The sequence below is a fragment of the Mustela putorius genome, unplaced genomic scaffold (assembly GCF_011764305.1).
Source record: "Mustela putorius furo isolate JIRA1106 unplaced genomic scaffold, ASM1176430v1.1 tig00000127_pilon_pilon_pilon, whole genome shotgun sequence".
NCBI lineage: Eukaryota > Metazoa > Chordata > Mammalia > Carnivora > Mustelidae > Mustela > Mustela putorius.
This window is the reverse complement of record NW_025421288.1, coordinates 14,612,299-14,630,188: the sequence shown is the minus strand read 5'-3', so window position 1 is coordinate 14,630,188 and position 17,890 is coordinate 14,612,299. Positions and strand designations below refer to the sequence as shown.

Sequence of the window (17,890 nt, the reverse complement as noted above, 5' to 3'; positions counted from 1 at the left end):
CGCAGCGGCCGCCGCACGGGGGGACGAGAGCCCCAGCCCGCCGCTCGCGCCCGCGGGCTTCTGCGCGGGGGGCGGCCCGGGCCAGCACCGCGCATGCGCTCAGCGGTCAGCGGTCAGCGGTCCGCCGCGCCCGCTCGGTGCCGCGGCTCTTGCCCGGAGCGCTGGGGACGAGCCGCTGCGCAAGTTTTCCCATGTCCTTAACCCAGGTCGGCCGTCAGCGCGTGTAGGGTGGGGTCCGGTTTCCCGTGTGGGTTCCTCTGCCCGCCGCGGGCCGGACAGTCCGTCCCGTGCTCCCGACCTGCGGTGCTGCCGCTGCCACACGCACTTCCACACCTGAGATGCAGCCCCCGTGTCTAAAGCTCCGCTGTCCGCGGCGGACGCTGGGAAAGGAAGCGAGGCGGGCGGGCCCTGCTCCCGACGGAGGCTGCGGGGCCCTGGCCCGGGTGCGGCGCGGCTTCCTGACCCGCCCGGCTTGTAAGGAACGGCTGTGCCGGATAGCGGGGGGAGATGCGGGAAACGGACAGCGGACGATGCATTCTGCGCTGACGCAGAATGTCCAGAGCGGGATGTGTTTTGTTTTGGTAACGTCAGAAGGGGCTGCTGAAGAATTGAGGAAGAAGACCTCACCCGCAGCTCACTAAAGGTTCAGGGAACAACAGTGGGGGGTGGGCACAGAGCGGGAGAGAAAGAAATGAAAGGTGGCAAACTTGGCAGCTGCTGAGTCTAGGTGTGTGTGTGCTCGCTTAGTGTGGATCCAACTGGCTGGGATGTTTGACATTTAAAAAAATAGAAAACTGCAGGGGGGAATGTCTGTGAGGGACAGAGCTGTGCCAGCCAGATCCCTGTGCAAACAAGAACTTTGTCCGAACGCGGGGAGTGGGGCCAGCAGACACCTCCAGTGGCCCTCCCCTCCGTGGCCTGCTCGGTTGGCACTGCCCAAGGTCAGGGCCCTGCCCGGGTGGCGCTGTCTAGCGGCTGATCTCCGTAGGTAGGAGTATGTATACGCCTTGGGCATCCCTGGCAAGCGGGACGACTGTCCTGGGTTGTTATCACCGGATCTGGCCCACGCTTGCCTGGCAGTTCAACCTCTCCCTCTTCCAGCGCCGCTGCGCCTTTCCCTCTCGTGTCCGCACGGCGGGACCCTCATCCGAAACTCCCTCTCCCTCACTTCTGGGGGAACAGGCCTCCGTGCGGCGGGGCTTCCTGACCGGGCCCGGCTTGTAACGAACGGCTCCCAGCAGGGCCCTCCCTGACACCCCCAGGTCAAACCGCTACTCACGCGCTCACCCTCTCCCACCCTGCCCGCTTCAGTCTTCTGCGCAGCACCTTCACCATCTGAGCCTGATTGATTATTGCTTATTGATTACTGCTCCCCTCCCCCGCCCCTAACAGACCCGACCCCTGGGAGCAGGGACGTTGTCCGTTCTGGGGGTTGCTGTGCGCCCGGCGCCGGACACACCAGACGCTCAGCAAGGGGCTGCTGCGCGCCTCGGAAGCCGCACCTGCGGAACGAGGGAAGGGGCGCAGCGGGGGCAGCTCGCCGGCGGCCGCGGGGCGGGGGCAGCAGGCGTGCGGGGTCGCGCTCCCGCAGCCCCCATCCGCGGGGCGGGCCCTCGCGGTCGGTCTCCCGCCCCAGCCCAGCGCAGTGGCGGGGTTGGTGGCCCGGAGTCAGCTCAGGGGGTGGGGCAAGGCGCGCGGCCAATCGCGGGGCGCAGGGGTGCCGGCCGCGCAGGGCCCGCCGCGGATTGGTCGTCTGTCGTCTTACGTCATTCTGGGGCGGGGCCTCGGGGCGGCCCCTCTAGGTGCGGGGTTGGCCGCGGGCCTGGAGTCAGAGACCCGGTGGCTGCGGCGTCGCACGCACGGGTGAGCGGGCGCGGTGCGCGCGGGGGGCGGGGGCGCCCGGGGGAGCGGGCGGGGGTGGTCTCCTCCCAGAAGCCTGGCGCCCGGGTCTGAGGGCCGCGTGCCCTCCTGGGCCCACCTGAGCCCTCCCGCAGCTCCGGGGACGGGAAGGAGCCGGGCCCCGCGGGCGCCACGCCCGGTGCCCGGACTTGAGACCCGGCCGCGAGGAACCGGGCTGCTCGGCGCCACGGGAAAGACCTTTCGTGTCCTCTGGGAGGAGCAGACGATGCCCCTTGTTGCTGAGCGCGGTTTGGCTCGTTCCTTTTGAACAAAATGTGGAGAATCTTGTGTATTTTCTCCAAAAGCATGTGTGGGTAGCTGGGGAGGGGAGTCGGGCAGGAGGTCCGCAAAGACGGAAGGAGAGAGAAGAGCGCGGTTCTTGTCATCAGCGACCGCCCCCGTCCTGATTGTGATGGTGACAGCTGGGCCCTCTGGGGGCTGCGCCAAGGTCCGGTCGCTGGGAAGCATCTCTGGGAACCTGTGGGGGGCCTGGCTTGGGAATCTGGGAATCCAAGGGTCACCGGGACAGAAGCACACAGACGAGCCAAATCGCAGGGGAGATGAGGAAGGCGGACATGAACACCAGAATCCGGTCCCCGTGGGCAGCTGCTCTCCTGGCTGTGAAGACGTCGGAGAAGACCGCCTGTAGGAGTTTATCCCGGGACATAGGCAGGGGCAAGAACGCTATTAAGGACTCGCTGTTTATACTCGCAAAACCCAGAAACAACCAATGACTGTCAGTGAGATCAGATAAATCATGACACACGGTTTCGGCAACCGGTAAAACCAATGAGCTCGGCGTGGAAAAGGGGTCCCTGGTGTGTCCCAGCCCAAGGGGCAGGAGGGAGATAGTCTGTCGTTAAGAAGACGGCTTGAAAAGCCATCCACCCAAACCTTAGGGATGCAAATACAGGTGTTCTTTTCCTATTTTCCAGGAAACAGACTTATGTAATAAAATAATTGAGCAACAACAAGAAGAGTGTTTAAGTAGCTCTTGGAGTCCCAAGAGCCACAATTCTGGGAACGTTTGTGGCTGTAATGGGGGTCTGGGAGGTCACCTGTGCATCCCTCCTCCATTCCCAAGGCGCGGTGGGACTGATCTTCGGGCTGATTCTTGGTTTACCTGCAGATTCTCTACAACCCAGCCCCACCCGCTGACCCTGGGCCTTCTGCAGTGGCCACTCCCTCAATTCACACATACAGTTCACAAGCCTCATTTCCAAACGCAGGGGCTCCTTTGGAGATGTGTGGCCCTTCCAAGGTCTTGGTGATGGGAAGCTCCGGCCTGGCTTGCCTTGAGAGGACTGAGGGCCCAGCAGGGGCCCAGGAGAGCTGCTCCTGGGACGGTTTCCGAGGGCTTCCGTCTGTAGATAGCGATCCTGTGGGCTGGGAATGCCTGACGCACCCTCCTGGGCTCGTATTACGGGGGCAGGCCCCTCCCACTCCCCCAGTTTCCCTCCCAGGGTCATCATGGCTGGCCCGACCCTAGTGGGCCTCAGGATCGCAGGACACACCTCAGCAACAATCCTGGAGCTCCAACGTGCAAGGTTTATTCCTCACAGGTCCTGGGGGGCACACAGAATGCTCAGAGCCACAGTAAGGTCATGGGAGAGAGGGAGGAGGTGCGGGCCTGGGGCTCTGCCTTCGTGGGGTCGGGTGGGGGCCTGGGATTCATGGATCCACTCTTTATTGGCCAGTTTAAAGCATGGGAGTGGGAATGAGGGCGTGAGAAGGGAGGTCCGGCCGTGGCCAGCTCTCTTGGTTACCTAGGGCTCTCGGAAAGGAGACTCGTGGGTAGGAGTGGCCTGGTTCCTTCTCTGGCTGTTTGGCTGGCGGTAGCTAGGTCCAGCAGCTGGCGGTTTGTTTATCTGGGATGGATGTCTTTGCCATGAACGCCTTGGCAATCGGAAGCTTAGGATCAGGCACTTGTACTATATAATCCTCTAACCCTCGGGGGCCATGTCCCTTTAGCTTTGCCCCATGGAACTCAGACCAGCCGAGGCTGCTGATTAGGCTGCCAGAAAGCCCCATGCCCTTACCTGGCTGGTCTTTATCCCTAGGTGTGGGACACTGACGCTCCTTCACCCAACTTTAGCCACAACTGTATGTCCTCACACATGTAGGCATTCATGACCCAAGAAACCTGGGAAGGTCACTGGGTGCCGTGAGTCTACAAAGAACCAGGCCCCAGAGCCAGACCACTCCTGTGTTCTGGCTCCTAGACTGTGCCAGTGGGATGTGCTGACTCCAGAGGGCTTGATTCGGGCTGGGGACACAAACAAGTTTCTAGAAATGCGTGGGTGCTTGGTGTATGTCTTCGAAGACAATGCCTTTCTGTTGACTGGGGCTTGTCAGGTCTGTACCTGCCTGTGCTAAGGCTCATGGCCAAAGCGACGCCGCCATGAAGACATCGATTCCATCCTGCCATTATCATTAAGTTCTTCCAGTTTGCCAGACACTGTCTGTGCCAGGCAGAGAAGCCGGCTGGCAGTATTCCTTCCCCTCTCCCCTCCCACATGGGACGTCTTTCACTTTTGAACCCCCAAGCACTGAGCTCGCGCGTCTCACTTGGTTCCAGCCGTGGGCCTCGAGTCAATGCCATTTAGGTCCTTATCTGCCTCAGTCCTGAAATGTCAGCTCCCTGAGTGTCTTCCTCATCTTTGTGTCCCCGCAGGACTTTGTTCAGTGGGTTGAGAAGGATCAAGTGGGCCTTTGGAATCCAAGGAGACTAGAGATTGTAGAGTGGCCCATCCAAGAAGAAACACTTCCATTCGGCTGTGAAACGCTGGGACAGAACACTGGAGGTAAGCGTGTCTTATGTCTTAGCACCGTTGTTCGTGGGCATGGACAGTGACTTTTTAGCTTTGGAAAAGTAAAGACGGCTCGTACATCAATTGCCGTCTGTCAGTCTTAGGAATATATCAAAATACACCCTGAACACCTCCCTCTCCCCTGTTTCTGCCTACCTGGTTCCAAAGATAGAACTTACACATTTATTGCGAGTTTCAGTATAATGACAGAGGACACTCCTGGGTGAATGAACTCTGTCCTCTCAAAATATTTATTTGGGCTTCTTTGAATCCGGAGAAGATACACTTTCCTTTTGGTGGCATTTTCTCATTGGCTTTTCCACACTTGGTTCGGAGCCTATCCGTTTCTGGCCCTTTCGCAGTTTTCTGCCGTGGTCAATGAACGTGCCTGCCACACACCAAGCTCTGTGTTCTGTTTCGGGGCTGTAGGGATGGCTGGTCCATAAGGAGCTCGTCATCCTGCCTTGGACATCATAGACAGACATTCTGTCAACTAACCTGTGAAAATTAAATCAAGCGATGTGGCTACAGTTCCCACATTGCAAATGAAAATGCCTTTTGTCCCTGAAAAATTTTTTAGTGAATGTATATTTGTATTAAAGTAAGTCATGTTCACATTTTTAAACAAGTTATTGGTTTTTAAGGCTTATATATAGAGTAAACAGTTCCCTGCTTCACCCCGTGGTCTCAGTTCCCAGAAGCAAATACTTTTCATTCTTTTAGTTACTTTGGTGTTGCTGGGTTTTGTTTTTTTTTCCCCTTAAGATTTGTGTTGTTGTTTTTACCTGCTTATTTTTTAAAAATCTGCTTTTGTCACTCTCAACTTTTACATATCCAGCAGTCAGGACATTATTAGGACAAAATTGTTATTATTTACTGTTCAGCTAAGTAATGTACTACAATTACAGTTTGTTTTTTCCCTTGTATGATTTTTTATTGTTCGTGGAGTTAGTGGTTGCCTCACTTTTTCCATTCACTAAGGTTTCTTTCTTTCTTTTTTTCCCATTTACTAAGGTTTCTGTATATATTTCGCTATTTTTTTTCTGAATACTCTAATAGAACTGTCAGACTATCAATAATTTTTCACACTCTAATGCAGTAGAATTCATCATTTCTATTCTCTCTCTTACTACAGCCATTCATTTAGTACCAGTGCGGACTGGTTATTGACCGGTGCACTGCCCAGTTCTCGTCCCCTTGTCTCTTTACTGGGCTTTCTTTCAGCAGCTCTCATGGATCCTGTGTTGTCTCTGCTGAATGATAGTTCATCTGGGAATAGAATTCTAGGTTGCAAAACAGTTTCCCTCAGAGTTTTTAAAATTTTCCATCATTGTCTTCCAGAATCCAACTTGCTGCTAGTATGATTCTTTTTTTTTTTTTTAAAGATTTTTTTTTTTATTTATTTGACAGAGAAAGATCACAAGTAGGCATAGAGGCAGGCAGAGAGAGAGAGAGAGGAGGAGGAAGCAGGCTCCCCGCGGAGCAGAGAGCCCGATGCGGGACTCGATCCCAGGACCCTGAGATCATGACCTGAGCTGAAGGCAGTGGCTCAACCCACTGAGCCACCCAGGCGCCCCTCTTTTTTTTTTTTTTTTTTAATTTTATTTATTTATTTGACAGAGAGATCACAAGTAGACAGAGATGCAGGCAGAGACAGGGGAGGAAGCAGGCTCCCTACAAAGCAGAGAGCCCAATGCGGGACTCCATCCCAGGACCCTGGGATCATGACCTGAGCTGAAGGCAGAGGCTTTAACCCACTGAGCCCCCAGGCACCCCGCTGCTAGTATGATTCTTAACTCTGGATTCTTTCTAAAAGTTTTTAAAATCGTGTTTTCTTATCCTTGATATTTTGAAAACTTCACAATTAGAACTTGTTCTGGAAGTGTAGGTGTCATTGCTTCCCCCAGAGCCAAGTTCAGTTCTTCCACCCTTTCTGGTAGAGTGATGATTTTTTTTTTTTAAAGATTTTATTTATTTATTTGACAGAGAGAGATCACAAGTAGGCATAGAGGCAGGCAGAGAGAGAGGAGGAAGCAGGCTCCCTGCTGAGCAGAGAGCCCGATGCGGGACTCGATCCCAGGACCCTGAGATCATGACCTGAGCCGAAGGCAGCGGCTTAACCCACTGAGCCACCCAGGTGCCCCGAGTGATGATTTTTTGATACACTGTGTCTACCACACTGTGTTTTAGTATTTGGTAGAGCAGTGAATAGGACACATGATTCCTGCCCTTGGGGAGCTTATATTCTAATGAAATATGTTCTTATATTCTGAGGACAGACAATAGACATGCACTGAAAGTTTTTAGAAAAGCATTCTACATGGTGAGAACAGTATCAGGGAGAGTGCCTTGGCAGGGGCCGGGGGTGCAGGCCATGGAGATTAGCTGATTGGCTTGTTCAGTGGTTCGGGATGAATGGTTACAGAGGAGAAGGAAAATGAGAATGACAAACTTTATTGTGTTAGGATGACTAGAAAAAGTGCTGAAATATACGATAGCTCTGAAAAAAAAAATATAACCAGTGATAGGCATAGAAACCTTAGCACTTGAAAAAAGTTGGGCAATAATTAACTCCAGGAAAAATAAAAAGTCATACCGAGGGGGTACATTTTGCAAAAGACCTGAATGAGACCTGCATAGCATGTTCTAAGCAGAAGTAACAGGTATCCTGAATGAAATGAACCATATTCAAGGATCATTAACGACCTCCTGCGTCTGGATTAGAAGGTATGAGAGAGAGTGGGGGGAGGGTAGGAGGCCGGAGCACATCACAAGAGGTTTCTGAGACTCAGAAGGCCTGGTTCAGGGCGCCTGGGTGGCTCAGTGGGTTAAGCCGCTGCCTTCAGCTCAGGTCATGATCTCGGGGTCCTGGGATCAAGCCCCGCATCGGGCTCTCTGCTCAGTGGGGAGCCTGCTTCCTCCTCTCTCTCTCTGCCTCTCTGCCTGCTTGTGATCTCTCTCTGTCAAATAAATAAATAAAATCTTTAAAAAAAAAATAAAAAAGAAGGCCTGGTTCACATGGTAAGGGGGCATTCTGCCTCCACCTGGAGACTGAACCAAGAGAAACAGGAGGGCCTGGTGGGAGCTTATTGCAGATTTCAGGCAGGATAGACTGAAGTACAATCCATCGTCTCTTCCTCATCTGGAAGCTGCTGTTCAGGAGGAGGTGGTGGGCCGGTGAGTGAGAGCCAGGCCTGCCGCGTCTATGCGCGGTGGCTTCTCTTCATGGGCCCATCTGAGCAGGCTATGTCTTCTTCCCTCAGGGCCCGATGGCTACAAAATCCCTACATGATGGCCCCCAAACCAGGAGTCCGGGCAGCATCGCCCACAGCAGGGCCGCGACTCAAGGGCAGTGGGGCCGTGCCTGGTAAGGATCTTGCCAGTCTTCCCAGCTAGAAAGTAAAGTGAGGTCTTGGTGAGAGGTTGCCAGCCTCTGGGGTTTTGGGGGCCTATTAAACACAATTCTTATCATCAAGACTAATGACAGGTGAGCCATTTTCCATTTTATAGAGTAAGGAATTGAAGAAGAAATGAAACACTGACTAGAGCAGGTGGGTCTTAGCTGTGTGGCTCCCCGTTGTCTCTGCTCTCCTTGGGCCAGAGAGAGTGCGGACTGGGCTGTGGGTGCCCAGAACTGGGAAGCCTCTGGCCTTGTGGCTGAGAGGAGGCCTCCGGCTCTGGGCTTTCAAGGGGGGCCCATGGGTCCGTTAGGCTCCCGGCAGCTCGCCGTAGAGCGCGCGTGGAGTGGTTCTTCCAGGCGACGCGGGGGCCTCCCCGCTGACAGCGGACAGCCGGCCCTGAGCCCCGGCCGCTTTGAACAACGGGACCCGTACAGACGCACGGAGCCTCGTGTGCGAGGTCCTGGGCCAGGCGGCCCCGGTGAGCGTCCGCCGTCCGCCGTTGCAGGGAGGCGGACTGCTTCTCGCTGGCGGGCGTCGTCTGTCTGCTGCTGTTCGCGCCCTTCCTCGTGTACTACTTCGTCCTGGCGTGTGACCAGTACAGCTGCTCTCTGACGGCCCCCGTGCTGGACGTCGCCACCGGGCACGCTCGGCTCTCGGACATCTGGGCCAGGACGCCATCCGTGACGAAGGAAGCAGCCCAGCTCTACATTCTGTGGGTCACGTTCCAGGTTAGCTCTCCCCGGCCACTGCCAGCGGGAAATGGCGGCTGCCGAGGGTCCCTCTTGCTGGGATGGCCATTCATCCGGGGACTTGAGCCTGACCTATTAGCGCTGTCCTCTCTAGAAGGCACCTGACGGCATCCTGGTGTCTGACCCACGTGCGGGGCGAGCCTCCCCGCTGTTCCACGCACAGCCCTGCAGGAGCTGCTACAGACGCTGCGGGAGGCCTGTGAGGCAGGGCCGGCCCAGGGAAGACCCGTGCACCACCCGGAGCTTTGCTGCCCCCAGAGGGATGCTCTCTGTTACAGGAGACCCCACTTGGCAAAGCCGGGGCCCGTGTTGCCAGCACGTGGCTGCACGCTCCCGGCCAAGGACGTCCTCAGCTCTGTTGTGACCCCGCTGGCGTTTGAGACCAGAACGAGTTCACGAGGACGGGGCCGTTTGCACACAGAACCCGGTGAACAGGCAGGGTCGTTCGTTATCCGAATCCAGGGAGACAGAGCCGGGAGAAGGCTCCCCCCCGCACCCCAGGTTTCCTCCCTGGAAGAAGGCTCCCACCCTTAGTAGCTGTTCCTTCTCAGGGTCCCAGCTTCTGGGCTCCAGGGTCCCTCTCATTTCCTGTTCCTCAATTCCCTTGGGTGGAGAATGAGAAAGGACAGCACGAGTCACGATAGCTTAGGAGTAGAAACGTCAGGGGACGAGTGGCTAAAACAAAGCGCGCTCCGTCCCTGCAGCGGAACGTTGGGCAGCTGGGACAAGGGCCGGGGCCTCCCGTGTGCTCTGGCGGGACGGACCTTGGGAATTCGCGGAGTGAAGGAAGCCACGCCCGGAAGGCCACGTGGTACATGACATTCATATGAAGTGTCTGGAGTGGAAAACATAGAAAGTGGCTTAATGGTTGTCGGGGGCAGAGGGGGAGGGGAGAGGGAGTGAGGCTAATTGGGGGTGGGCTCCCTCTGTGTGCGAGGGCTCCGTTGGGGGCTGGATGGTGGTGGCGGTGGCACAATCTTGTGAAAACGCTCAGTGACCCGGGAAGGGTCTAAAAGGGCAAAGTGCACGGCGCGTGAATCTCTCACTTTTTTAAATGGCCCCAGACACGGGAGTGGCAAGGCCCCGTGGGCTCTCCCGGGGGAGCCTGCTCCTGGCCCTCAGAGGCCCATCAGGCCTGCGGCCAGGGCTCCCAGAGCCACGAGCTCCCCGGGAAGAACCAAGCGGCCGACACACGGGATTCCTGCCCCCCGCGCGGTGCTGGTGCCTGAGTGATGTCCGTGAACAGAGGCAAGGTTGTGTGCAAGAGCCCGGCCCTCCCGGCGGGTCACACGCCTCCGCTCTCCGCTGCAGGTGCTTTTGTATGTGGCCCTTCCCGACTTCTGCCACAAGTTCCTGCCGGGCTACGTGGGAGGCGTCCAGGAGGGCGCCGTGACCCCCGCAGGTAACCTGAGCCCGCGCGCCTCCCTTCCCCGCTCCCTGCCTGGTCGCTTCACGGGGTCTGCCCTGCCCCGTGCTGCTTCCACCCCCGGGTGTGCGCCCGGACAGAATGAAAGTGAACTTTGCTCGGGCATCACCGCGGCCCCAGGCCCTGCTGGTGTCCGGGGCAGCCCAGGGCCGAGCTGGCCTGGAGGCTGGAGATCACGTTCCCCAGTGACCAGGGGACGAGCGGCCCTTGACCCCACAGCGGCTGACATCACTGGGCTGCTGGAGCCTCTCCCCACGGAGAACGCCACAGCAGCCGCTTGCATCCAGGCAGGAGGCCCGGGGGTGGGGGCGCTGCAGAGCTGCCCACGGTCACTAAGAAGCCAGTACGAGCCCCGCAGGTGGAACGGGCCCTGTCCCTGCCTGCAGGGGGCCCCCGGGTCAGTGGGAAGGCTTCCCAACAGGTCACTGGGGGGCGTCCTCACTCTAGCAGACGGCAGACTGGCGACCCGGCCTGTGCTTGGCCGAGGGGAGTCAGAACCAGAGGACCGGTCATACCCTTTGCCTCCTCCCGGGACCCCGAAAGCAGGAGCGGTTAACCCGGGGCAAACCGCATCACCGTGCTATGGACATTTTGACCTGGGGCCCAGGTTGGAGCAGGAGCGCCCAGCTTCCAGACTGCGGCCTGGGTGTCCCCAGAGAGGCCCGGAGCCGGCTGGGCCCAGGCCAGCTGTTTGGGCCGGGGGAACGCTTCCTCCCTGTGCCCTCCCTCCGCAGGCGTGGTCAACAAGTATGAGATCAACGGCCTGCAGGCCTGGCTCATCACGCACCTTGTCTGGCTCGCGAACTCGCACTTCCTGTCCTGGTTCTCTCCGACCATCATCTTCGACAACTGGATACCGCTGCTGTGGTGCGCCAACGGCCTCGGCTACGCCGTGTCCACCTTCGCCATGATCAAGGGCTACTTCTTCCCCACCTGTGCTGAAGACTGGTACGCCCTTCGGCAGTGGCCAGGCCCTAAAGCGCAGCGTGGGTGCTTGTGTCCCTCGCCGGCCCTCTGCGGATCCGAGGGCTGGGGATCCCGGGCGGGGGTGCCGGACGCGTCTTGTCTCATTCTGGGGAACTTCCTTTCTGGATGTCTGGGGGCTTCTCCGGCCTTAGGAAGAGTGCAGTGGAAGACACCACGTCCATCTTTGGCCTGTACAGGGTCATGGCCTGTAGCGCCGCTGTGGGAGCAGGGAGGCGGGAAAGGCAGCCCACGGCCTCCATCTCTGGAATATGAGTGAGGCCTGAAATGACCTAGTGAGGGGTCCTGTTACCTCGGTGGCTTTCATGTAGGAGCTTCCCAGGGGCGGCCTGCCTGGTTGGTGCCTTCTCAGGGACGCTTTGCGGTGAATGGTCGTGCGCCCCCAGCCGGCTATGCCCTCGCATAGCTCTCCATCCGTCTGCCCACCCGTCCTTCTGTCCACCCATCTACGGGGTCATCCCCCACCCTCAAACCCGCTCCCCCGTCCGTCTGTCCGTCCGTCCGACCCATCTTCCCCTCCCCCCCCTCCCGGTCCAGTCCAGGCACCCCGCACCCCCCACCCTCCCGGTCCGGTCCAGGCACCCCGCACCCCCCCCTCCCAGTCCGGTCCAGGCACCCCGCACCCCCCACCTCCCGGTCCGGTCCAGGCACCCTGCACCCCCCCCTCCCAGTCCGGTCCAGGCACCCCGCACCCCCTCCCTCCCAGTCCGGTCCAGGCACCCCGCACCCCCCCTGGACCCCTGGCTCTGAGCACACAGCTTTCCTCACGCCTTACCCAGTCATGATTTATAATTTCACTCGTGTGTGGGGGCCGAGCCCCTCGCAAGTCACCTCCCATCTGCCCGGCCAACGACGCTCTTCATGCTGCAGAGCCAGTCTGTGTCGCTCTCCTGGGCCATGCCTCGAGGCCACCGGGAGGAGGCTGGGAAGAGCCTGGATGTTCAGGGAAGACTCCCCACCCAGCCCGGGAGGCAGCAGGCAGCTCCGGTGCCTGTTTGTCTGGGTGACTTTGCCAAGCTGGAGCTGAGTGCCCAGGGAGAGCTGCGGCGGCCGTGGGGATCGGGGGGTCCCTGGCCTGCCGGCCACCGGCCCTCTGCAACTGAGGCCGGGGTGCCGCCCCCGCCACCCCGGGTGAGACACACTCCCTGGCTGAACGGACGCACTGTTTCTGTTTTCAAGCAAATTCACAGGCAATTTCTTTTACAACTACATGATGGGCGTTGAGTTCAACCCCCGAATTGGGAAGTGGTTCGACTTTAAGCTGTTCTTCAACGGACGCCCTGGGATCGTGGCCTGGACCCTCATCAACCTGTCGTTTGCGGCCAAGCAACGGGAGCTGCACGGCCAGGTGACCAACGCCATGGTCCTGGTCAACGTCTTGCAGGTAGCTGCTCTGCGGCCGATGGGGGCGGGGGGCCAGCGGCGCCGGCGGGGCCGGGGAGACCTGGAGGCCAGACGGCTCCTGAGACAGCTGAGCCCGCTGTGTTTAGAAGGGAGTCGGTCCCCGACCCAGGCCTCCCTGGGTACTCATTTGGCCCAGGGCCTCTTTCCCGGAGCACGCGCATTAACCGCTCCGGCCGGCCTGTGCTCCCGGCTGTGTTCACAGCTCGTGGTGTCTGAGGTGTTGGCCCCACATGGTCCCCGCGGCTCTCAGGCAGGGGCGAGGAGTGGGGATCCATCTGCTTGTCTCCCCATTAATGTAGCCGGACACTGGTCACTGGCTGTGCCGCCGCACTGTGTCCCGGAGCAGGGACAGTGGGCAGGGTCTGTGGCGCGCGGGCTCCTTCCCCATGGGCTGTCCCAGGCCTTCTTCCAGGAGCCCTCACTCTTCTCGGAACCTCACAGCCTGGGCGTCACCTCCTGAGGCTTTGCTGGGTACGGCGGAGCAGGTCACCAAGGAGCACAGAGACACCCCTGGTGCCGCCTCCTCACGCACGACCGCCTGGTTTTCCTGCGGGCCCCACGGGTACCCCATGCCCATACGCGGCCCTCCTGTTCTGCAGGCCATCTACGTGCTGGACTTCTTCTGGAACGAAGCCTGGTATCTGAAGACCATCGACATCTGCCACGACCACTTCGGGTGGTACCTGGGCTGGGGGGACTGCGTGTGGCTGCCTTACCTGTACACCCTGCAGGTGAGGCCAGGGGGCTGCCCTCCGCGCGCAGGATGCGCCCCTACAGAGCACTTGGCCGGTTGGTCCCCAGGCGGGCCGTGGGTGCCCCCGGGAGACACAGCCGAGCACATGCTGAGCTTCGCACGCGGGGTGTGCCAGGGGGGCCCTGGGGGCTGGGGATCGTGCTGTTTCCAGGAGGGAGGGGAGGCTCCATGGCTTAGTCAGCTGCAGCTCCGGGACAACAGCCGCTGTCCCCGGCCTGGAAGCTGATGCCTGGGAGGCAGGTGCGGGCAGGCCGGGTCCTCCCAAGGCCTCTGTCCTCGTGTGCGGACGGCTGTGCTCTCCCTGGGTCCCCACAGGGTCGTCCCTCTGTGTGTGTCTGTGTCCTGATCCCCTCTTCCTATAAGGACCCCGGTCCCATGGGATCAGGGCTACCCTGGTGACCCCATGTTACCTTGATTGCCCTCTAAAGACCCCATCTCCAGATACAGATCCATCCTGGGGTCATGGGGGTTAAGGCTCTAATATATGAATTTGGGGCACACGGCTCCCTATGGGACACTTAAAGAAAAAGAGGTCATGGGGTAGACTTTGGGTAAAAAGGAGTGATTTGCCTGAACTGGGTGGGTGGAGGGCGGTGCTTATGCTCATAGCAAATCGTAAGGTTGAAGGATGGAGGTTTTCTTTCTCCGCTTTATCCCTCCAAGGCTTGGTGAGGGTCCGCAGGGCACCAGGCTTGTGCGGGAGATGAGAACAGAGGAGACATGCGTGGGCTGTGCCTCCGCGGGCTCCCGGCTGTAGGGAGAGCCCGGGAAACAGGCGACCTGGGGTGGGGTAGGAGGGTGCTGTAGTGGGAGTCCCGGCTCCCGAGAGGGGGCCCCGGAGAAGCCCCCACCTGCCTGGGTGGCTGGCAAACACCTCCAGAAATAACCAAAGCCGGGCTGAGGGCAGAGTGGTGAGGCTGGGGGTGAGAACATTGCAGACAGACAGGTGGACAGACTCCTGCTAAGTCTTCCGGGTGAGAAAACTCCGGATGGGAGGGCGACGGGACAGAGGGGCCGCGCAGGAGGGGCTCAGAGTCCTCAGGAGAGCCCCGGCCCCACGGGGTTCACGTGTCGAGTGCCGACCTGGGGAGCACAGGGACCTGGGTTCACACCAGTTAGGGGAGGCGGCCTTGAGCACAAGCCCGGACATCTCTGGAAAACACGGGCAGCACCCCTCAGTCAGGACTGGGCAGAGCCACGGCAGCACCAGAGCTCGGTCCCCATGCTGCCGGCAGCTACAGGCCTCTCTCAGGTGCTCCGTGGGATGGGGGCGCCGGTGGGGGTGCAGCGGGGTCGGACCCCGGGCCGTGCTCCCTGTCCCCCCGTGGCACACAGGGTTGGGGGACAGCTGGTGGGGTCATAGCAGGTTCGCACCCCGGCCATGCTTCTGTCTCCCCACGGCACACAGGGTGGGGGACAGCCGGTTGGGGCAGAGCGGGGTTGTACCCCAGCCGTGCTTCCCATCCCCCGCAGCACACAGAGTGGGGGGCAGCTGGTTGGGGCAGAGCAGGGTCAGACCCCAGGCCATGCCCCCATCTCCCTCCCGCACACGGGGGCGGGGGTGGGGGCGGCCGGATGGGGCGGAGCAGGGTCTCACCCCAGGCCATGCCTCCATCTCCCCGCAGGGCCTGTACCTGGTCTACCACCCAGTGCAGCTGTCCACCCCCTACGCCGCGGGTGTCCTGCTGCTCGGCCTGCTCGGCTACTACATCTTCCGGATGGCCAACCATCAGAAGGACCTGTTCCGCCGCACGGACGGCCGCTGCCTGATCTGGGGCAGGAAGCCCAAGGTCATCGAGTGCGTGTACACATCGGCCGATGGGCAGAAGCACCACAGCAAGCTGCTGGTGTCCGGCTTCTGGGGCGTGGCCCGCCACCTCAACTACACGGGCGACCTGATGGGCAGCCTGGCGTACTGCCTGGCCTGCGGCGGCGGCCACCTGCTGCCCTACTTCTATGTCGTCTACATGGCCATCCTGCTGACGCACCGCTGCCTCCGGGACGAGCACCGCTGCGCCAACAAGTATGGCCGCGACTGGGAGCGCTACACCGCCGCCGTGCCCCACCGCCTGCTGCCCGGGGTCTTCTGAGCCCCGGCCCCTGGGAGAAGCCCCAGGGGGCACGAAGAGCCCGCCAGCCGGCTCTGCTGGGGCCCCCGGGAGCCTCCGGGCCCTCGTCGGAAGTGGCGAGAGCCTCGTGCTCGGCGTGTCGTCCTCTCGCCCCAGGGGCGGCCCGAGGTTTGGTGCCGACAGCCTGTGATGACCGCGTCTCTCCTGTGTTCGGGGCGCGAGCGGCCGCACTGCCCAGACGCACCGGTGTCCGTCACGGCACAGACCTCTCCCGCTCGCTGCCACTTATCCTCACAGCGCGAGGGGGGACGTGGATGCGAGCGGAGCCGCCGGTAGCCGTTTCTTGACTTCCGGCTGCAGACACGCTCTTCCTCTTTCTGACCTGCCCTGCCACGGCGGCCGGACCCCGCAGACGTCTCTCCTGGGCTGCGAGCCTGCTGTTAAGCTTGAAGGGCTCTGCACGGAAGAGGGGGCCCTCTTTCCAGTTTCAGTGACGCTGCATTCCCTGCTGCCCGTGGCTGCGGGGCTGCCGTGAGGAGACAGCCCCGACCGTGGCTCCGGGTGTCCGACCCTGTGAGATCCAGCCGCCGGCCGGCCTGGGCCTGCCCACCCTCTGCAAGGGTTTCCTCCTGCTCGCCTGGTGACCACCCACCTTGACTCCGGCGGTCCAGCACACTTGTGCGCCCTCCGGGGGGCCATCTCCAACAAGGTCTAAATCCCAGCCTGGGGGAGGAGATGCCTCTCAACTGAATTTGTTTACACTGGGCATTTGCACTCCACCCTAGGATTTTCTTGAAAGCTCTCTTTAAACATCACTGCCTTAGTAGATTTGATCATTCTTTATACTAAACCTTCCCTGTTTAAACTTCTGTGTGGTTTCTGTCTCCCGATCCGACCTGATGATGGTCCGTAAGGGTTCGGTTTCTGGTACACAGAAGGGGGAACCGAGACGCATTTGATGAGCTGCTGGACCCTACTTCAGAGCTGTGGGTGCTCCCCGGGGGGCATGGGGGGCTTGGGGGACTGGTGCCAGCCTTGCCCCGCCATCAGCCCTCTGGGGGAGCTTTTCTCGCACTGGGAGCAGGCGTCTGTTCTGTTCACCCGAGGAAGAAATCCCAGCCTGGCTGCCTGCACACAGCAGTGATCCGAGATGCCGGACCACAGGTGCCTGCCTTGCCTTCCGCCTGGAGAAACTGGAAAGGAGGGAACAGGGCGGTGCCGGGCAGGGTCTCCCCTGCTTCCAGTAGGCACTGGCTGAACAGGCAGGTGACCTCCTGAACGGCACAGGGGATGAGAGCACGGACCCCCCAGGCCGGCTTGCAGGGTGGTCTCCCACGCTGCCGCTGCCTCTGCCCATTCATTCCAGCCCCCAGGCTGATGGGGTCCCAGGCACAAGTCACGTGACCGATGTGAACACCGGCCTGCCTGGGGAACCACTGTCCTGGTGGGCCCTGCGAGGGGTGGACCCCGCCTTCTCTCAAGCAGGCAGAGAACTCATTTCAGTGAGGCCGGACATGCTGGTTGTGAGACTCCGCCCTCAGACAACAGCGTGACCTGGATCAGGGGACGCGCCCGCTCTGTGCCTTGGCTTTCCCATTTAGATAGTAAGGGCAGTGATGATTTCCCTGCCTTGCTCTGAGAGGGCTTCTCAGGCTGAATCTGTAGGAGAGTTCCAGGTGCAGACCTTGGGCCTGTCTCCGTCCAGGAGCTCAGTGCTGTGTGTGTGTGTCAGCTGGGCTGCGGGTTGATCCCTGTGCAAATGCGAGGCCAGGCTTGCCCCCACTGGATGCAGAAGAGGCCAAGCTCTGAGCAGGCCAGGGTAAGCCCAGGTGCCCCACTGTGCGCAGTGAGATCGGACATGGGGACCTCTGTCAGGTGCTGGTTACAGAGTCCAGGAAATGCTCGGGGAAGGGTGAAGCCATAGACCCTGGGCCTCAGGGAACACAGCCGGCCTTCTGTCTCCTCCTCGGGAGAGGGGCCGTCTGGACCCCCAGAGCCAGGTGGCCTGGACCGGGCCCCAGGGGCCGGGAGAGCAGAGATGGTGAAGGCTCGCGGCCGGCGTCGTGCAGGGAGGTGGTGCCACTCTAGACAAGACTCCTTGTGTCCCTCGGGCCACCCTGGTGTCCAGAGCCCCCAGGACAGGGCCGCTGCAGGAACTCGTGACCATGTTCAGAGGGGCTCTTGTCCAGTGGGAGCTGAGGCGGGGCAGAGCCCCCTCCCCACAGAGCCTTGGAAGACAAGAGCTGCTCTCCCGGAGCCAACCCTATTGGCTCCGCCGTTGTTCTAGGAATCTCCGTTTCGGATCTTCAGCCCGAGACCGCGGACCTGTCAGCACTCGCTCTGCCCCCTGAGGGTTGGTCGTCTGCTGGCCGTTTCCAGAGGCTGATCCTGCCA

General features: G+C 60.1%; 1 protein-coding gene across 2 annotated transcripts; it reads left to right on the top strand.

Annotated features, from left to right (window-relative positions):
• The first annotated feature begins 93 nt into the window (after positions 1-93).
• DHCR7 (7-dehydrocholesterol reductase) lies at positions 94-16,361 on the top strand. Of its 2 annotated transcripts, none has more exons than XM_004759633.3 (9): positions 94-206; positions 4,574-4,703; positions 7,973-8,076; positions 8,616-8,838; positions 10,171-10,261; positions 11,020-11,233; positions 12,449-12,653; positions 13,273-13,404; positions 15,053-16,361. In XM_004759633.3, exons 3-9 carry the CDS (start codon positions 7,979-7,981, stop codon positions 15,515-15,517), a joined length of 1,428 nt encoding a protein of 475 aa, XP_004759690.1. In that variant the 5' UTR covers positions 94-206; positions 4,574-4,703; positions 7,973-7,978; the 3' UTR covers positions 15,518-16,361. The 2 variants fall into 2 exon arrangements, with proteins under 2 accessions (XP_004759690.1, XP_044922326.1); XM_045066391.1 differs by lacking the exon at positions 94-206 and adding an exon at positions 1,746-1,863.
• Positions 16,362-17,890: the final 1,529 nt, after the last annotated feature.